At 35.9% G+C, this 21,483-nt stretch overlaps 1 protein-coding gene across 3 annotated transcripts in view; it reads right to left on the reverse strand.

Moving 5' to 3' along the window:
- Window positions 1–21,483, reverse strand: part of VAV3 (vav guanine nucleotide exchange factor 3) — a 399,477-nt gene that overhangs the window by 29,294 nt on the left and 348,700 nt on the right. For all 3 annotated transcript variants that reach the window (XM_063624405.1, XM_063624404.1, XM_063624406.1), the window contains 4 exons: window positions 16,031–16,096; window positions 8,402–8,436; window positions 1,728–1,844; window positions 53–140 (listed from right to left, as the gene is read on the reverse strand). In XM_063624405.1, coding sequence (XP_063480475.1) covers window positions 53–140; window positions 1,728–1,844; window positions 8,402–8,436; window positions 16,031–16,096 — 306 coding nt within the window. The remainder of the gene's footprint in view (window positions 1–52; window positions 141–1,727; window positions 1,845–8,401; window positions 8,437–16,030; window positions 16,097–21,483) is intronic.

Here is a 21,483-nt window from a genome sequence, read left to right on the forward strand (position 1 = left end):
TAACAAAAGAAAAATAAGGATCTCAGATTGAAAAGAAATAATCAATGCTTACCATTAAACTTTTAAATTTTCTATTTTCTGCAATGTGAAAAAGGCCATCTCTTGTTAAAATCTTGATGTGCTTTGCTTCATTATTGTACCTGTGGGCAATAATAACTTATGAATATAAATGTGTTTTTAATCAGTAGAAATCAATAATTACCAGAGGGCATGCCCCAATAACATTATAAGAGTTAATTCTGCAGACAAAAATATATACCTATGCCAATACGCTGGTGACAGCTAATTAACAAAATATATTTACTGGATTGGTTGAGGATACAACCAATATTTGAAGTGAGAAGGGAGGTTGGATTTTACTATTCATTATGCACAATTAATTAAGTTCAGTTTGAGAATATAGAAAAATAAGACGCCCGGCCGCCCTGTCTGGGAAGTGAGGAGCGCCTCTGCCCGGCCGCCCCGTCTGGGAAGTGAGGAGGGCCTCTGCCCGGCCGCCCCGTCTGGGAAGTGAGGAGCGCCTCTGCCCGGCCTCCCCTTCTGGGATGTGAGGAGCGCCTCTGCCCGGCCGCCCCATCTGGGAAGTGAGGAGCGCCTCTGCCCGGCCGCCCCGTCTGGGAAGAAGTGAGGAGCGCCTCTGCCCGGCCACCCCGTCTGGGAAGTGAGGAGCGCCTCTGCCCGGCCGCCCCATCTGGGAAGTGAGGAGCGCCTCTGCCCGGCCGCACCTTCTGGGATGTGAGGAGCGCCTCTGCCCGGCCACCCCGTCTGGGAAGTGAGGAGCGCCTCTGCCCGGCCGCCCCGTCTGGGAAGTGAGGAGCGCCTCTGCCCGGCCGCCCATCGTCTGGGAAGTGAGGAGCGCCTCTGCCTGGCCGCCCCGTCTGGGATGTGGGGAGCGCCTCTGCCCGGCCGTCCCGTCTGGGAGGTCTACCACAGAGGCCAGAAGCAATGTGGGGGCTGGACGTGGTGGCTCACGCCTGTAGTCCCAGTACTCTGGGAGGCCAAGGCGGGTTGATCACTTGAGGCTAGGAGTTCGAGACCAGCCTGGCCAACATGGCAAAACATATGAAAAATACAACTGACAAACCAACCAACCAACCAAGCGACAACAAAACAGGTCTACCCTGGAGTCATACTCTAATTTTTTCTATTTTCCTCCCTTTCTGATCCTTTATCCCACTTTCTTTTTCTTCCTCTTCCTTCTCCTTCTTCTTTGTCAAATAGAGGATTGAATTATTATCATTGATCCATACAAAGTCCCTCTCTTATTTATTTTCTTTAATTCCCACCCCCCATTTCTATTCCCCATCTTCCCATGTGCAACCTTCCTAATATGTTTGATATGCATCTTTTTGTTTGTATGTACTTTTAGAAAATGTTTGTTGTTTTGTGTGCAAAAATAAAAATAAAAAAATAAAAAAAGAAAAAAAAGAAAAATAAGACAAAAATCTAGAAATTTATACTGTTAGTATTTACTAGAAATATACACACATCAAAACACCAAAACACAATATTATGAAAGAAATCTAATATGCCAATTAGCAGCCTATAACACTTTTTACTGTTTTTCAAAGATATATTTTCAAGTATTAATGAACTGTTTGGATAGATGCATTATTTCTTCTTCAATTAGAACTTTGGTTTTCAACTTAAGTGTTATACATGTCAGATGGTCTATGCAATTATGAAAACAGGAAATCTATTTCTGTAAAAGTACTTGTCCTACTTACTTAATGCTAATTGCATATTCTCCTGACTCTTTGGTCCTGTGCCTCACAAGGTAAGTACTATTTACCCTATTAATAAGTTCAGTCTCTGCTTGCAACCTTTCCATTGCTCCAGCATACCTGTAAAAAACAATGACACAGAAAATTTGGATAATATACCTGGAAGAGAACAGAGGCTAAAAGTAAGTATCTCTCAATATTTAATTTAGTGGCAGATCTGAGCTGTTGATAATTCTATACTAATTACATTGTTTAAGAAAAATAAGTCAGAAAAAGGTCCTTTAATACGTCCAAACACAAATGCTCTACAAAGCTAACAACAGCAAAATGAACAGTGCCTAATACCCACTAAGCACCTAGTAAATAAATGGGACAAAGAGGAGTCAGTAGGTATTGGGTAAAATGACAGTTGTGGGGAGCTTAGGGACAGGAAGGAAAAAGATTTGTAGGGAGAGACTGCCCTGTATAAGATACACAGACACACTTATTTTAGCTTTTCTACATATACTATGAAATGAAATCTCCTTTAAGTATCTTTTTAAAGAAAATTCTAGTAATAAGTTATTTTAAAAAATTAGTTTTTTTGTTATGAGATTAATTCATATAGTCCACAATTTTGATCACAAATTTTCTTAAGCAATTAGTAATAATGAGTAAAATTTACTTTTAAAAGGTAGATATTTTTCAAAACCAGAATTCAATCTCCCTAGACTCTGATGGCCTTAAACATACACAAACTCCATAATAACTACAACAATAAAAAGCCAAAATTCGATCTTAAAATAATCTTTAATGACCCCTCAAATCATATATAGGTGTAAAATCTCTTGGCAAGATACATCAGAGATTTCAGTCAATAGAACTTAAAAGAAAAATTCTGTTTAGATTGGTTCCCTTTCAAAGCTAGTCAATAATTAATATACCCGAAAATCCTCTGGTTCACATATAGACTCATGTAACTCAGTATAAACATCCACCTCTAATGCAAACTTAATATTCATTTAAAACGCACATGGCAGGCATTCAGCAAAAGTTTGTTAATGGAGGACATGTTAGGTTTCCATCTAGTATAAAAGAGGAATTAAGGGCATTTTATGCAGATGGTACCTTGCGTTAAAAGAAAAGTTATACCAACTCATGAACTGCCAGGACCTAGTATAATCTGACTCATGCCTACCTCTCTTCAACCTTATCTCTTACATCTGCCTTCATCACTAGTCTCCAGCCTTCTTTCAGATCCATGAGTTTCTCAAGCTCCTTTTGAGCTTAGAGTATTCTCACAGACTGCACTCTTGTCTGGAAACACTCATACTCTATCAACACAATATTCCTTCTCATTGTTAAGGTTTAGAGGGGCCTTCTCTGACCATATCATCTAAAGAATGTTGCCCTGCATCTTGTACTACCTACTCCATTATTCTCATTACAGTATTCCTATTTTCATGGCACTTATCACAGTTAGTATTTAGTGTATGCATTTTTATCAAAGTTATGCATTAATACAGTTTTAAAAATCCATTCACATTATAATAATGAAAAAGCAGCAGTATTCCATCAGACCAGCATTCTACTCCAAGTCCCATTTCAAACACTGTACCTATTTTTTATTTCTACTTGTGTATTTCTAAACAATTATATGGCAATTTCTTATCAATTTTAAACATAAGGAAGGAAAACCATCTTCTTCCTGCCACCTGTGCTCACTCCTTTATAGTGCTGTTCCTCACTCTTGTCTTTCTGTAACCTCTACAAACCCAAGCTGTCATCTGGCCTAGTTTTGGCATGGTGTTCATTCAAAGAATATCTGCCCTCCAAAATAAAATTGCTTATGTTTTTGTTTGCTCAAGTTCTCTGTCTCTATCACAGATTCTTTCCAAATATACCTTTCAAAAATACATTTTTCAACACCATTGCTATGGTTTGAATGTCCCCTTAAAACCCACATTGAAATTTAAGTATTGTTATAACAGTATTGAAAGGTGGAATCCTTAAAAACTGATTAGGTCATGGGGGCTCTGCCCTCATGAGTGGATTAATGACCTTATCATAGGAGTGGTTAGTTATCTTTGGAGTAGGTTCCTGATAAAAAGAATGAGTTCATCCACTACTCTCTCTCTGTCTCTCCCACTGCTTCCTTGCCTTGTGATGCCTCCCTGCCATGTTATTATGCAATGAGAAGGCCCTCACCAGATGCAGCCCCTCGATTTTGGACTGCCCAACTTTTAGAACCATGAGCCAAATAAATATATCTTCTTTATAAGTTAGCCAGTCTCTGTGGTATTCTATTATACAGGTTGAGCATGTCTAATCCTAAAATCTGAAATTCAGAAACGTCCAAAATCTGAAACTTTCTGAGAGTCAGCATGTTTCCACAAGTGAAAAATTCAGATTATAGTCAAAATGCAGTCAAAACTTTGTTTCACGCACAAAATTTAAAATATTACATAAAATTACCTTCAGGCTTTGTGTATAGGATATATATAAAATATAAATTTTGTGTTTACACTTGGGTCCCATCCTGAATATATCTCATGATGTTTATGCAAATATTCCAAAATCTGAAAAAATCTGAAATTCAAAACACTTCTGGTCCCAAGCATTTTGAATAAGGGATACTCAACCTATAGCTGCATTAATTAAATTAAGATAATCACGTAATCTACCTGTTAATTTTCTCTGGAGCCTTTTCTTCTGAGCCCTCCACGCTCTTCTAATTGATACTGCTTGCTCTACTAAGCCTGTTGAATTACTGTAGTCCTGGGACTTCTCTGCTCCCCTTTCCTGGCTTCTATATCTCCCTCTTTCTTGGTTTACTAGGTCATCCTTCAGCTTTTTCTAAACATACACAGGATGTAACACTCTAAAGTCCCACATCTATGAAAATATTTTATTTTACCTAGTAATTCATAGTTTGGCTATGAATATTATTGCAATATTCATAGTTTGGTTATTGGGTAAAGAATTCTGGGTGAGAAATTATTTTGCCTCTCAAATATTAATACATTGATTCGTTGTCTTCTAATTTCCATTCAATACCATTTCTAATTCTTTGTATGTGACCTGATTTTCTTCTCCCTAGAAACCTTCAAATTCTTTCTGTATTCTCTATACTGCAAAATTTCATGATAATGTATTTTTTTATATTGTCCTTGCCTTTCAGAAGTATCTTCAATTTGGAGCCACATGTCCTTCGGTTCTGAGAAATTTCTGTATCATTTCTTTGATAATTGCTGCCCTTGGTTTTCTCGTTCTGGAATTCCCACTACTTGAATGCTGTATCCCCTGGGTCAATAGTCTAGCTTCCACATCGCTTCTCCCATATTATCTATCTCTGACTTTTTGGAAGATTTGCTAAACTTTATTTTCCAAGTCTTCTATAATATTTAACTTATAAGAGCTCCTTTTTATTTTGATTGTTTTCTAAAACATTGAGCTTACTTCCAATGAACTTTTCTCTTAATTTTAAAGATGTAAATAAAAGTTTTAAGTTGCTGCTCACTCTAATACCTATTTTCAAAGTTTTTTTTTTTTTTTTTTTTTTTTTTTTAAGTTCAATGGCTTCCTCAAATGTATGGTTACTCTTTGTTGTTTGTTGCTTAAGAAGGATGCATCCACAATTGACTGGAAGCTCTGTGTGTGTGAGCACCAAAATAGGTCCACTGGGTAGGAGTCTGATCTTTTTTTTGCTTTGTTTTGTTTTTTTTTTTCTACATGAAATCTTGCACTGTCACCTGGGCTGGTGTGCAGTGGTGTGATCTCGGCTGCCGGCAACCTCCACTTCCGGGGTTCAAGTGATTCTCCTGCCTCAGCCTCCCCAGTAGCTAGGATTACAGGCACCCACCACCATGCCCAGCTAATTTTTTGTATTTTTAGTAGAGACGGGGTTTCACTATGTTCTAGGCTGGTCTCGAACTCCTGACCTCATGATCCGCCCACTTTGGCCTCCCAAAATGCAGAGATTACAAGCATGAGCCAACATGCCCAGCTGAGTCTGATCATTTGACAAGAACCTGAAGACTGAGCTGGGAAATACCCAAAGGTCTGGATTTTAGATTTTTAACTCTATTTCATTTCTTTGGCCAAAAATCTTCCAAACTCCTGTCTGAATACCAAGACAGGGTAGTATGTGTATATGGGACCCAGCTGTCACAGTGCTAAAACTGAGCTACACAAGAGAAATGGAGAGCATCATCACTCAGTAAACAGTGCCCTCTGTTTTCACTGTGGCATCTCCCCAGTCTCTGCTAGGCTTGATCTTTCCAAATCTAGGCCCTATATGTTTCACCTTTTCCACATAATATACCTTCTAACTCCAGTGTCTCCTGCCACTGCAGGAAAGGGCAATTTGTTCAGACTACTATGGGAAAAGGCAGGGACCCTGACATCTATCTCTTGTTCTGCATACAGATTTTAGGATAGTTCCCCAGTTTGCAGTCCCAAATCTCATTCCTGTCTTTTGATACCCCAAAACGTAGATTATTGAAGACAATCATCTCAATTTTCTACTTTATTTCATTCTGTATGCAACAGACAAAATTTACCTTGTGCAAACAACTTACTTTTAAATGTAGAAATAATGAGTAGATAATATAGTTGGTGATACTTAACTTCTCAGTGACTTGAGAACTACCATGCCATCAAGCAAAGTAATTTTCTCTAAATAGTTTAGTATTTCTAAAATTGAAGGTTCTATTTTCTGGGGGAGTTGATCATTTTGCTCCCTAGCAGAAGACATTTCACATCAAACTGCCTGCTTAGTTTAAATAGATTGTCCAGGTTGCTCAAGAAAAATAGAAAAGTAATTTTAAAATTCTACTATATCTTTATTTCTTCCTATTTTCAAGGCTCTCCCTTTGCCTGAATATCTTGCTTTTATAAGAATAATATTATTCTAACTGGTCATATTTTCAGTAGGATTTTACATATTGGCAACGGTGCATTTTAAAACTAAGGGTACAAAACCTACCTTCGGGTGCCCTAAATGGTTCTCAGGTACCTAATAAGTTTATTTCATAAAATCCATGCAGTTTGAGGCATTAGTATTTTATCTCTCAAATCATTACCTTTGTAACTATAATGCCCTCTTACATGAAAAATGGTATAAGAGAAGAAACCTAATCATCACACTTTCAAGATTTTTAACAGTTCCTGATGTTTTTCAGTTTGATTGTCAATGCTATCAGCTCTAGACCTCAAATTAAATTTCTTTCAGGACTATAGTTTAAAATTCCACAGACACTAATGACTTCAAATTGTCTTCAATCAGGTAAAAATGAAGCACATTCCCAGTTCTATCACAAACCTGCTGCAATTTCTTCAGCAAGCTCAGTGCTGAGGTCCAGGGAGGGATATCAGGAAGGGTAGACAGTAACTACAGAAGGCAGAGTGACTGCCAGAGGAGAGGAGGTGAAGGAGGGCCCGAGGAGAATCCCATACATTGCACAATGGATTCCTACACTTTGAAAAGTAACTCAGCATTTTCCATGCTTTGGTTATAGAACAGAAAATAATCAGAATATGTAAAAAATATCAGATAACTCACATGGTAACATGCAAACCCAACTAGTACTATATATTCCCAGGATAGTATATTTATATATGTATTCTGATCTCTCATTTCTATGCATGTATTTTAATATCAATAAAATAAAAATAGATTCACTCTTTTTAAGAGGAGTCAAATACAAAATTCAGGAAAACAAATAGAAATGAGTAATGTGCTCACATTCTGTATTTTGGGGGCAGTATAGCAATGTACAGATGGCATAACTTGGAATTCCGGCTTTACCACTCACTAGCTGCATGCTCTGTTTCTTTGTTTCTTCACCCATAAAAATAACAACAGTCACCACCACTTTTCTTATATAAATGTTGAAGAAATAAAACAAAACATGTAAAGTACAAAACATATAGTAAATAGTCAGTATATATTAGTTATTATGATAATCATAACTATACTAAATCCTAAATATATTTTTTAATAGTTGGAGATATCTAGAAAATAATAATTACTATCCATTACACTTCCTAGGTTTTGTTAATGATACTGTCAGCCTCCAAGTGGTAAGGGTGCCCCATCCTTATGATATATTTTGTTGCTCCCATATTATATGTTGTAAATTTTATTTTTAGAAGCTACTAGTGTCAACCAGAAGCAGTGGCTCACACCTATAATCCCAGCACTTTGGAGGATCACTTGAGCCCAGGAGTTCAAGGCTGCAATGGGTTATGATGGCATCACTGCACTCCACCCTGGGCGACAGAGCAAGACCCCATCTCTAAAACTATAAAAAATAAAAAAAAAAAGTACTACTGTCCTTTTTGAGCTAGTTTTTAGTTTTTAGACAATGAAATCATATTTTTCTCTCTGCTTTATTAAGTCTGTAAAATATAAGATACATATGCATATGTTCCATTCCTTTCTGTAGCTGGTATAAACTTTAAATTATCAGTCAAGGGCACTGGGCACTCATGCATGCACACACACCTCCCTCGCAGATAAAGATATGGAAAGGTCAGCAATACATGAATTCGTTATGGTGTTTTGTTACATCTGAAAACACCTTTAGTCGAGACAAATGGAAATGGAATATGGTTTACTACCCCCACATTTAAGGCATCCTGGAGCTAAGGGTATGGTATTTCAACCTAGCTACATAAACATTTTTAATACTTACCAGGGTTGGCAAGAATAATCTACTGGTTTGGGCACCTAGGATATAAAAAAGCAAAAATAGATTAAGTTTACTTAAGGGAAGCTTTTAGAAATCAATCATTAATTCAGTTCAGCTGACTCAGCTCTATAAAACCCTAAGTAGCACAGCCCTGGAACTATCCATTGGCAATTTTATACAGAGTGAATCATAGTATATGTCAGATAAGTAGAAAATAGTTCATTTCACTTTAATTCACTCTTTCATTCATTTTACTGCCACTGTAACTCTAAGACGAGAAATAGCAGGCGAATATGAACTGGAAACTTTTAATATTTATTATCAAGGCAATTTAATCCTATCAATGAAAATTAAAGTAAAAACGTTATTAAGAAAACCGAATAGCACTTTACTTTTCCAAGACCTTGTAAAAACATGCAAAATAAAAAATATACACTAGATGTGGGTACTTAATATTTTTAATATTTTATTATTTATTATCAAGGCAATTTAATCTTATCAAAGAAAATTAAAGTGAAAACATTATTAAGAAAACCAAATAGCTCTTTACTTTTCCAAGACATTGGGAAAACATGCAAAATAAACAATATACACTGGATATAGACTCTTATTTTGTAATAAATTCAAATTCTGATTTAAAAATCTACCAACTAAGAACCTTTTATTCAGAAAAAAGGCATGGAAAATACTTATTTTTCCCTTTTTTTCACATAGAGCTTCGCACAAGGAAAAATATTGCATTTGCTATTCAAAGAAAGAAAGAAAACTTGTAGCTGCTGATGGTCAAATAGAAAATGAACAAAGACAAAGCAGGTATATTAATGTTAAAAATAAGAAATAAAGTACATTCTATAGAGAGGTTTACTTTAAAAATTCCTAAGGAGTACAGATAGTTTGACTCATGTCCAAATATCTGATATATGCATTCCATGCTATTAATGGATTTTTATATTTGGTGATTGAAAATACTGTTCCCTCATTTGGAACAGTAAAAACTATAGTATTTCAGAGAACTAGCCAATGTGAACATGTCTCTAGCCATGCTGGTCTTCATAATGTCCTGTTACTATTTTGCCCTTCCAGGTCAAGAGTTATCTACAGGTTGAGCATCCCTTATCTGCAATGCTTGGGACTAGAGATGTTTCACATTTTGGATTTAAAAAAATTAGAATATTTGAATTACATTCCACATCCCTAATCCAAAAATCTAAAATCGTACGTGCTCCAACAAGCATTTCCTTTGAGCGTCATGTCAGTGCTTAAAAAGTTTGGACTTTAGAGCATTTCAAATGTCAGATTTTCAAATGAGGAATACTCAAACTGTATCAAAAATCACCTTTCTAGTCAGAACATTTCTTTGATTATTAATATTCAAATGTTTTTATCCTATGGATTACATTTTTAAAATCATCACTTTGTAAAATCCTAATAAACAGCAATTAATGTTGAAGGTAAATTATACCCATTCTAATCATTCAAATAGTTTCCTACATAATTTTGTTTTCACAAATAAACTGATCTTCAATAGTTTCCCCTTTGATGATAAGATATACATGGCTTCTGAAATCTGATGCGAAAAATATTTCCTCTTTCTCTCTCCTTGTGTTCTTTAAAAGTATAATGTATATATTTATTCTTAAACCAAGCTTTCCATAGAGAACCAAAAAAAAAAAAAAAAAAAAGGAGACAGGAAGGAGAGTAAAGAATTTCAAAATATTCTGGCTGTGGACTCCTTTGGCTGTTAAAAAGGCTGGAGATCCAAAAAAGGAAACAATGACAGAAGATTCTAAAACAGAACAGGTAACTGAGGCTGTTCCACCCCAAAGTGTCCCACTAGAGCTTTTCTCTCTTCAGTGGGTGCATTCTCACATGTGAAGATCCAGGACTACCTTCCCAGCCATGATCCCTATTACTCAGATTACTCAGGTGGGGTCCTATTCTTTTCCATCAGTCATAGGCCCTCTGCACTTTCTTCTGTGTACTATGGGTCCTTATCTGGACAGGCACTTCATATTTAAGATTATAGTTCATTTCCTTTTGTGAACTTTTTCATCTTTGAGCATACGGTTACTATTTTTCTCTAATGCCATTTTCTGCCAGCACCATAGTCTATTAACACTGCTAAACTTCTGCTATGAACATACAGTTTTTAAAAAACATTTTATTGAGAATATAGTATCCATACAAAATTTTATATATATATATATATATATATATATATATATATATACACATACAGAAATATTTATATGGGTCTATATATATATAAATAAATAAATATGTGTCTATTTATGTGTGCTTCTTCCTGAAGTATACCTTATGAAGCTAGATGGCACACTTAGAAGTGAACTTTGTGTTTGTTTGAATCAACTATCACTATTTCATCCTTTTTTTGAGAAATTTCTAAGAGGATAGTAATTTTCTCTCACAACTTTTAACGTATTCTTATTGTTTCAGATATTAATTCAGACATTGTAGTTTCACACTGTACAATCTCTACTTGGTTCTTTTGTAGTTCCTATTTCTCTTTTGAGGTTTTCTGTCCATTCATTGTGAATGTTTTCCTTTGTGTCTTTGAGCACCATGATAATAGCTGCTTTTAAAATCTTTTCCTAAGTCATCGACGGGAAATCACAGGGTTGATCTCCCTTCATTCTCTTTTCTGTTAAGTATGGTCCATATTTTCCTGCTCCTTTGCATACTGAGTAATTTTATATTGTATCTTGGACAATTTGAATGAATGATAAACTGTAGAGGCTCTGGATTTTCTTATGTTCCTACAAAGAACCTGGCTTTCCTTAAAGTTTATACACAGAATTTGAGGTTTCCTCTCTCTGACTCTTTTTAAGATTTCATACCTCCTTTTCCAGCTGCTGAGACTGCTTTAAACTCACTCCATAATCTGGTTCTTTAAGCCAGAAATACCATAAGGTTTCTATCTGAATTTTAGCTACCCTGCATGGTACAGTCCAGTGCCTGCCTTTGAGCTAGCCATAAAACAAAGAAACTCACCCTAGTGCCATTCCTTTTTCCAAGTGTCAATCTTCTCCTGGGCAGTGCCTTCAGATAGTTTTGTTCTGATATTTTGTCCACAACTTACAGTTACGTGTGGGAGTATTGGTCCAATAGGAGCTATTCAACAGTTACCAGAACTGGAAACTCTTGTTGCTTCTATTACTGCTGTTGTTAGCTGGGTCTAATAATCAACCTTCTATAGATAATCTGTCTTTTCTCTCAGTTTTAATATTTTGTCTTTAATGTCTTCTGGTTTCATTACAATGCATCCAGGTGTTGATTAATTTTAATATATGCTTCTTGACTCTGAAGATTAGTTTTATTATAGAATCTGGAAAGTTCTCAGGCATTGTTTACTTGAATATTGCTTTACTACAATTATCTCTATTCTCTCTTTCTATTAAATGTATTTGTATCTCATCACTCCATTTTCTCTTTTATTTTTAACTGCTTAATCTCTCAACTGTTCTTTGAGCAATTACTTCAGATTTATCCTCCAATTTCCTACACAACTGTGTCTGATATGCCATGTAATATGTCCATTAAGGCTTTTATTTCAATTACTATACCTGAATCATTTTCATATATACCCAATTAGTGTCTTGCTTTCCTCTTAGATTTTCGTTCCCTTTAATTTCTTAAACCATGTAAGTGTAAAATTTTGAATTTAGTATCTAAAATTCAAATATTTGCTATATTTGTGGGTTTAATTATATATTTTATTGTTTCTGCTGATCTTGGCATAAGGTGGTTTGTTTCTGGATTGATTTAATGATTCCAAATTGTGAATGTATGTTCCCTAAGACTTTATGTATAAAAATCCTTTGAAGAATGTGTGCAAAGAGGCTCCAATCCAGAGAGAATTTGAATTTTCATTGGGAGAATAATCAATGTGGAATAACTTTTTTAATTTTTATTTTTTATTTGAGATGGAGTCTCGCTCTGTCATCCAGACTGGAGTGCAGTGGAATAATCTGGAATAATTTTAAACTACACTTCTAGCTTAGAATTATTTAGGTAGTAGAGCTGGTGTGAATTCCAGCCCTTCATCTGGATGGTTTTGGATTTAAGGTTAGAAATTCTCAGGGGAGACTGCTTTCCTTTTTTCTTTCCAATCCTGAACCAATACCAAGGTAGGCATATCATCATCAGTGGGATGGGTTTTCTCCTAGTTCATCCACCGAGGGCTCCTGGAATCTGAGATATACCCAAGTTTGCATTGTGCTGCAGTTCCAGGCTTTGTCTCTAGTTGCCATATTGCTAGAAATGAAGTTGACCCATTTATGAACTGCCTGTGTTTTCCTCAGTTCTAGGTTTCTACCTGCCTATATCAGAACTTTTGAGGAGATAGATGTAGCAAATGCAGGAAAATAAATTTTAAGCCCAGAATAGAACATTCAGCACTAGTCATGGACCCTTATCTGATAAAAAATATATCCCAGAATCAAAAGCAATACCATTTTCCAAACTCCCTCAAACTATCCTCTCCCCTTCAAATTCCCCTCTATTTATCTTCACTTAACTTACCCTATAATTAAAAAAATTAATCTATAATTTCATTAAGCAGTAAAATTTAAAGTAGCTACCTACTAATATAAAACAACCATATTTAGTAGTCCTGCTTACAATTATAAGTTACACTACTACTCTGTCATCTTAAAATTTCTAAACATATTTCTCCTTCTAGCCACTTCTTGGGTCAGCAAATATCATTCAATATGATTCTACAGGCTGATTTAATTAGTATTAAATTGGTAATGTTCTATATACAGCTAGGGACTTGCATTTGCTTTTTCACTCCTTTGTTCATTCAACGGTAATGTATTAAATGCCTACTTTGTGCCAGACTATCTCTAAAACAAAACTTCAAATGCTCATTTTTATGCCTTATTCAAGAGGATGTAAACAGAAAACAGTACATGGTATATTCAGTGCTTAATACTCTTGGTTTGATGTCTTTAGGTTCCCAAACTTCTTAATGTTAGAATGTATAATATCCTGCCACCTGCCTACATATATACATCACTACTTTACAGATAGGAAGCCTGAATCTTGTTCATACAAAGTCCAAAAACTAGATAGACAATAATTTTAGTTTATCTAATTAAATAAGAGTGGTATCAAACTTCAATAATCTTTCAAGACTGTACTGTAAGACAAAAAATATGTAACATTATAGACCAATGAAACAGAATAGAGAGCCCAGAAATAATGCCACACACCTAACCATCTGATCTTTGACAAAGCTGACAAAAACAGGCAACGGGGATAGGATTCCCTATTCAGTAAAGGGGAGAAACAAGATTATGTCCTTTGCAGCAACATGGATGGAGCTGCAGGCCATTATCATATGTGAACTAACACAGGACAAGAAAAGCAAATAACACGTTCTCACTTGTAAGTGGCAGCTAAACATTTGATAAATGGTGCTGGGATAACTGGCTAGCCATATGCAGAAGACTGAAACTGAACCCCTTCCTTATATGATATACAAAAATCAGCTCGAGATGGATTGAAGACAAATGTAAATCCTAAAGCTATAAAACCCCTGAAGGATAACCTAGGAAATACCATTCTTGACATAGGACCCAGCAAAGATTTCATGACTAAGATGCCAAAAGCAACTGCAACAAAAACAAAACTTGACAAATGGGACCTAATTAAACTAAAGAGCTTCTGCACAGCAAAAGAAACTATCAAGAGAGTAAACAGGCAACGTACAGAATGGGAGAAAATATTTGTAAACTATGCATCTGACAAAGGTCAATATCCAGCATCTAAAAAAAATGTAAATAAATTAACAAGCCAAAAAACAACTCCATTAAAAAGTGGACAAATAACATGAACAGACACTTTTGGAAAGAAGACATACATACGCTTGGCCAAAAAGCACTTGAAAAAATGCTCAATTTTACTAATCATTAAAGGAATACAAATTGAAACCACAATGAGACATCATGTCACATCAGTAAGAATGGCTTTTATTAAAAAGTGAAAAAATAACAGATGCTGACAAGGTTGCAGAGAAAAGGGAATGCTTATACACTGCTGGTGGGAATGTAAAGTAATTCAGCCTTTGTGGAAAGCAGTGTGGCAATTTTCTCAAGGAACTTAAAACAGAATTACCTTTTGAGCCAGCAATCCCATTACTGGGTATATACCTAAAGAAATACAAATTGTTCTACAAATAAAGGTATGCATGCTTATGTTCATCCCAGCAATATTCACAAACATGGAATCAATCTAAATGCCCATATGTTTCTGGATAAAGAAAATATGGTACATATATACCACGGAATACTATACAGCCATAAAAAGAAACAAGATCATGCCCTTTGCAGCAGCATGGGTGGAGCTGGAGGCCATTATCATAAGTGAACTAACACGGGAACGTAAAAGCAAGTAACACATGTTCTCACTTATAGGTAAAAGTTAAAATTGAGTATACATGGACATGAGAAGGGAACAACAGATTCCAGGGGCCTCCTTGAGGGTGGAAGGTGGGAGGAGGGTGAGGATCTAAACACTACCTATCAGGTACTATGCTTAGAATCTGAGTGACACAATAATCTGTACAACAAACCCCCATGAGATGCAATTTACCCAAATAATAAACCTGCACATGTACCCCTAAACCTAAAATAAAAGTTAAAAAAATGTGATATTAGATCACAGAACCAACAGAGTAACAGACGCTTTTCTATTCTCTTTGATTTTGAAAATAATTAAGCTTGAATGAGTGGAGTAAATTATCCTATAGTGCACATTCTAGAGCCAAGGATGGCAGATTCTCATGTTTCTAACAGTAAAAAGAATGTCCAGTTTGGAAATTCAGTAACTACTGAAATATAGCAAGCACGATAGATTAAGAGGAGTTTTTCCCCCTCAGGCAATCATCTCCACCATATTAGTAAAGAAATTTCATTTACTTTGGAGTCAATAACTTAAAAAGTTGTGTGGAAAACGTCACCCATAATACCAAATTATGATATTAAAATCATGTTATGTTAAACAGAAATTTATCAGTATTATAACATACCCAAGAGTACATTTTAGGTTACATTCACCCATAATATTAATTGAGTAAATGTTCATTTATTCTCCTTTTATCTGTGTTTCATATTTTCAGAAAATTCCATTATGACATTAGAAATAAAAATTTTCTATACTAAAGTATAGAAAATATAGTCATTTGATTGAAAAATTTGTGGACTTTTCATTTTCTAGCAAGCTTTCAAAGACATCAGCTGAAGTGTAATATCGTTCTGTAACCCAAGTGACTGGAGGCAGACCGTACCATTCTCAGTTCAGTGGGAAAGGGGAAACTTGTACAAGGCGTCTAATTTGTAGCTGTGGTTTATTTCTTCTAAAACCTTTTAGACTACTTGGTTTTATAAATTCTACTAAGTAAAATTTACCTCTTCTATATATTTTCTTAATATTTAAAAACATATTCTGACAATAGAACCATAATGATGTTGAAAATAATGATTCTTCCAGAAAATATTAATAAAATTAATAACTGACCTGGCCAGCATCCTTTGTAGATTTTTGCACAATTAATCACAGGATCAAAAACAAAAGGAAGCAAGAGAAAATTGAGATACTAATACTTACACATGGGCAAGGCTTGACTGCATCACTTGGAAAAAATCCAACCTCTCCGGATGCTAAATTTCTGCCCTAAGAAAAAAAAAATGCCAGTGTTGAGAACAAATTTACTGTGAATGATAACCCCATGATGCCCCATACACAGTACTGTTACTTAGGCTTCTTAGAATTCCTTATGTGTTATATCCAGTCCTGAGCATTAACTTACTGTGGCTCAGAAAAGGAAGCAAAAGCAGAGAGAGTTTTCTTGGTTGTTCAACTTTACATGTGGTTTCAAGTCATGATCATAAAATAATTCAAGTTTATTTTTCAATCTACCCTTCAATTTTGTTAGCTTTATATCTCTCAATCCTTTAGCACAGTGGACACCAACGTTTTTGGCCCCAGGGATGTGGGGTGAGGTGGGGTGGGTGCTGGGGGCGTGGCAGGTGGTCTCAGAAGGAAACTGTTCCACCTCAGGCATTAAACTCTCATAAAGGGAGTGCAACCTAGATCCCTCACATGTGCAGTTCACAGTCAAGTCTGCACTCCTATGAGAATCTAATGCTGCCACTGATTTGACAGGAGGGGGAACTCAGGTAGTAATGCTTGCTCATTGGCAGCTCACCTCCTGCTGTGTGGCCCAGTTCCTAACAGGCCACAGTCCGTGGCCCGGGGGTTGGGGACACCTATGATAGAGAGATAACAGCAGTTTCTATCTTTCACCTTTATATTCATTGGCATAAGCATATCATATGAATTTTGTGAAGGCATATAATTATGAATTCCATATAAATGGATACTATTGGTGTAAGAGAAGACATGAGAATGTCTTTCTAGCAAGATGAGATTTCAAGATGTGAAAATAGAAAACAGTGTAATGTAAGTTTTGGATGATTTTCAGATTTAAGAAAAAGAAATAGGATACTTATTAACAGAAGAAGACCATAAGATTTTGGAGAATGGGACTCTATTAGGTTGGTGCAAAAGTAATTGTGGTTTTTATCATTAAACTGCAAAAATACTAATACTTATTGAATCCTTAATATGTGCTAGACACTGCTCTGAGTGTTTTATTTAATCCTTGCTATGATCCTTTATGGTAGGTCCAGTTACTATCCCCACATTACAGATGAGGGAAATGAGACATGGAGATAATCTGCCCATGGTCACAGAGCTAACAAGTACAGAGCCATAAATCAAACTCAGATGTTCTAACTTCAGGGCTCTGCCTTGCCTCTCCGTACAAGCATAATAGAGACTCATGAAGAAGGACAGTGGGACTTAAATATAAAAAGTAGTTATAGGAAACAATTTGACAGTGATAGCTGAATTCTATTGCTGAATTCTATCATTAGTGATGGCATTTCTTTAAAGGTGTTGTATGTTTGAGAAGACTTAAACTTGCACCAATGTGGAATATGGCTCTTGGATGGGTCTCACTTTTGGAGTTGAGAATATCACAAGGAAACTGATACCATGGTAAGGAAAGGGATTGGAGGGAGAGAAATACATGCTGAAGACACTATTTAACTGAGTCTGCTGAACTGGCCAGTGGATTAGATATGGGAAGAGAAGATGACCTGTTTCTGAGTTAAAGACTGGGAAAAGTATGAAGAATGGAGGTAGGAAGTGACTAGAGAATCCATCCAAACAACACAGACTTAGATGTCTTAGAGAGGAATCTGGAAATTGGAGCAAGGCTTCATCACTTGGAAAAAATGTAGAGAGAAGATAGAAGACAGAATTTACAGAAATTAGTGAAACAACAAGGCAGAAAGAAACGATCAGGAGAGAGAGGAATCAGAGACCTGGGAGGGATGGTAGCAGTAACTACAAAGTTGGATGAACTCTTTCTTTCATTCAGCTGTGTTTATCAAGTGCTCTATAATGGTTTGTTTTCAGCATGGCAGTGAGATACAAGTAAATAAGTATGGTATTTGGGACTATACCACTAGCCAGACCTTTATATATAAATGCACTTCAATGCTACCTGAGTGCAAAATATAAGGGTGTGTGGTGGGAACCAAACACTGATTAAGCTCAGAAGAGGAAAGAATAAGAATGCTTTAAAAAACAAACAAACAAGACCTTTGAGAGTACACAAAGGAAATAAGTCTATTTTGCAGAGGAAAGGCCAAAGAGAGAGCTCTGTAATGGTCTTTCCAAAGTATATTTGAAGGTGTATCAACAAATTGGAAAATTAAGGCTATTATAAAAATAGTAAACTGTCAACTTCCACTCTTCTACAGAAAAACAACAAGAGGCTTTAATCTATAGAATGCAGTGTACAGGAGAATAAGTGGTATTTTGTGACAGTGTATGTTGGCCAATGTAATGCTATCTACTTTCTCAGAGCAAATCTGATGCAGGGCCCCTCATGTAAATTGATACCTTCATTCTGTTCCTCCTCCAAAACTCAGTTCGCACATTACCTACTCTGTCATCTCCTCCCCAAGGAGCAGATCCCAGATTGAATCCCATGCCTATTCTCCCACTGCATCTTTCCATACCCTTGGTGATACATAAAGTAGTAATTCTTTAGTAGTATTCACTTCTAGTAGTATATGTAATTATTGTTCAGCATCGTCTTCTCTATTAATAGACTGTGAGTTCCTTGGCATAAGGGATAATCTCTCAGTCATTTTTGTATAACAAGATTTCAGACACAGAGTAGGCCCTTAATAAATGTTTCTAAGGGGAGACATAACTCAATCTGATAGTTCTCTGTCAATGAGGAGCATGGCCCTAAATTCCTCTTCATTAAAAAGAATAAAATACAGCCATGTGCCACACAATGACATTTTAGTCAATGACTAACCTTATAATGATGGTGGTCCCATAAGATTATAGTACCATATTTTTACTGTACTTTTTCTATGTTTAGATACACAAATGTTATAACTACCTACAGTAGTTATAACAGTGCAGTAATATGCGATACAGGTTTGTAGCCTAGCAGCAAGAGGCTATACACGTAGCCTAGGTGTGAAGTAGGCTACACTGCCTAGGTTTGTATAACTACATTTCATAACATTTACACAATGATGCATTTATCAGTATGTACCACTGTCATTAAGTAACTCATGACTATATGTCACTTTTTTTTCACACAGACAAGCATTGAAAAGGATTAAGCTGCCTGTTTCTATAGGAAAATATTCATATAGTGATATTCTTTGACTTGTCCCTGACATATTCTATAAGAACAGTGTTGGGAGTGCAATGTCACAAAGCAAAGAAAAGAGGATGAGAACCCAAAGAATAAAATAGCAGGAAAAAGAGATGAATTCTTTAGCTGATGAAGGTGTATGGACTGGCATAGTTGTTTCTTTCTTTCTTCCTTTTTAGGAACAGGTGTTCCACACAAAAGACATAAACGGGAACTGAAATCATACTAGACAGTAGAAGAAGAGACCGTGTTTGTATAAGAAATGCTCTAAAACTAGATGAACATGTAATTTTCCATTCAAATCGGGACCTTTTGAGAGCAAATGGGTAGTGACTAACAACTATGCCAGAACAAATGGTATAAATTGAACCGTTCTGGGTAAACAAGTACACATGGTCATCATATCAAAACTCATTTTGTTCTTTTTCACCTCATTTAAAGGACACTCTTGGAGGTCCTTCAGGAGGGAAAAAATTTCACTACACAGGCTGCCAATGTCATTCTGAATTGTTTTTTCTTTAATAAAATGCCCTAGCAGTTCAGGTCACATTTCTTAAATGGTCATAGGCATTCTTTAGATGACAGAGAGATGAGAGATAATTTAACCTATTTTAACATATGAATAAAGTTGCAATTACTTACTAATTCCTAGTCTCATCAGTTTTAGCTATGATAATATGTGCTATACTCAATAACATCTACTTATTAAAAAGATAGCTATCCTACAACATTTGGAGGATTCAAAACAAAGTAGTGCGTAGGAGGGCTTTCTTTGGTTTCTTGGTGGATGTGTGTGGGACGTACATTGGTAATTCATTAATACTAATGGGTGGAGCAGCTGTCAATCCCCTACGCATGGATGAAATTGCAGACTGTGACTATGAAATAGACCAACTTCAAATCTAATGATTTAGTGCACTTTATGTGATGATATGAGGTATTTACTAACCTTGGTGACAGACATGCAACTGAATTTCCTTCTTCTTTACATTACTGTGTGGGCATTTTATTCTAGGTCAGATAATCAGCTTGTCATCCCTTTTATGAATATTACAAATGCCAAAGATAGGGAATCATCTTTTAGTTATCCTCCTGCCTCATATTTGTTCTGTAAGTCCCTGAACATCTTCAAAGTCAACTTGAAAACATTCCTCTCTCACACTTACATGTCATCTGATATTCCATATGGTGCTATCTTTATATGCATTTATTCTGCAGGGCATCTCTGTACTATGTGATGAGACTTTTGTAAATCCAACAGTACAGGTTGGGTCATTCTTATGAAAATACATTCTTTGGAAAGCACCTGAGAAAATAGCTTATGGGTACTATATGGTAAGAAAAAAATGCACCTTTATAATTTTTATTCAATTACCTGGAGCAGACATAAAGCAACACAATATTAAATTATAATTCATAAAATAACAATGCCTTTTTCCTGAAAAGCAATTTTTTTTCTGTAGAAAATGTATCAAACTAAAATTGTTGACAACTTCCTCTGACATTCCTGAACATCACAAACATAAATGCATACTCAGGCACTTATTTATTTCTAACTGACCTTAGGTTTTAACTATTCTTCATTTTTCTTCAATAAGAATCCACACTGAATCATAATGAATTAAAACTACTTCAGGTTTGCTGGTAGAAATGATACTCACAATCTACCTGTACACAGAAATACATTAAGGTATGCCAGGATGCTAGAGCCAAAACCTCATTTTTAAACCCACAGACAGGGATGGCTTAAAATGACAAAGCATATCTTCTGAAAATCTTAATCGTAAATTGCTTGGCTCCTAACTCTGTAAAAAGGAGAAAGAATTGCTTTGAGAAAAATACAGTGTCTCTTCTCTGTGGCTCATTTATCCCCTTAATACTACCTGGATTGGAGCTTTAATGCACTCCTGGAATAGCACTGAACAATCTGAAACAGATGTGGAAAGTTGAATGTAAAAGGGACAGATTAATGGTTATTTATGAATGATTGGAAATTCTCCCAAGTTACAATGCCCTAAACACTCTCAATATATGCACGATGGTGCTGTGGAGATTACTAAGCAATTTATCACACACATGGGTAATGGTCAGAGCAACTGTCACCCTGCCCAGTCACTTCCCGCTGTCAGAAATACACAGGTTGAGTGCTTGGGGAAAGAAGATGTACAGCATGGCCATGAATAATGGGAGTATAGGTGAACACACTGTACACACAAATTAGTTTATTGATTGGATGGGCAGATGGAAGGAAGGATGGACAGAAAGATGAACACACTATTTTTGGAATTATTCTGATGAAGTTTGTGAG

The sequence above is a fragment of the Symphalangus syndactylus genome, chromosome 12, assembly GCF_028878055.3.
Source record: "Symphalangus syndactylus isolate Jambi chromosome 12, NHGRI_mSymSyn1-v2.1_pri, whole genome shotgun sequence".
NCBI classification, from domain to species: domain Eukaryota; kingdom Metazoa; phylum Chordata; class Mammalia; order Primates; family Hylobatidae; genus Symphalangus; species Symphalangus syndactylus.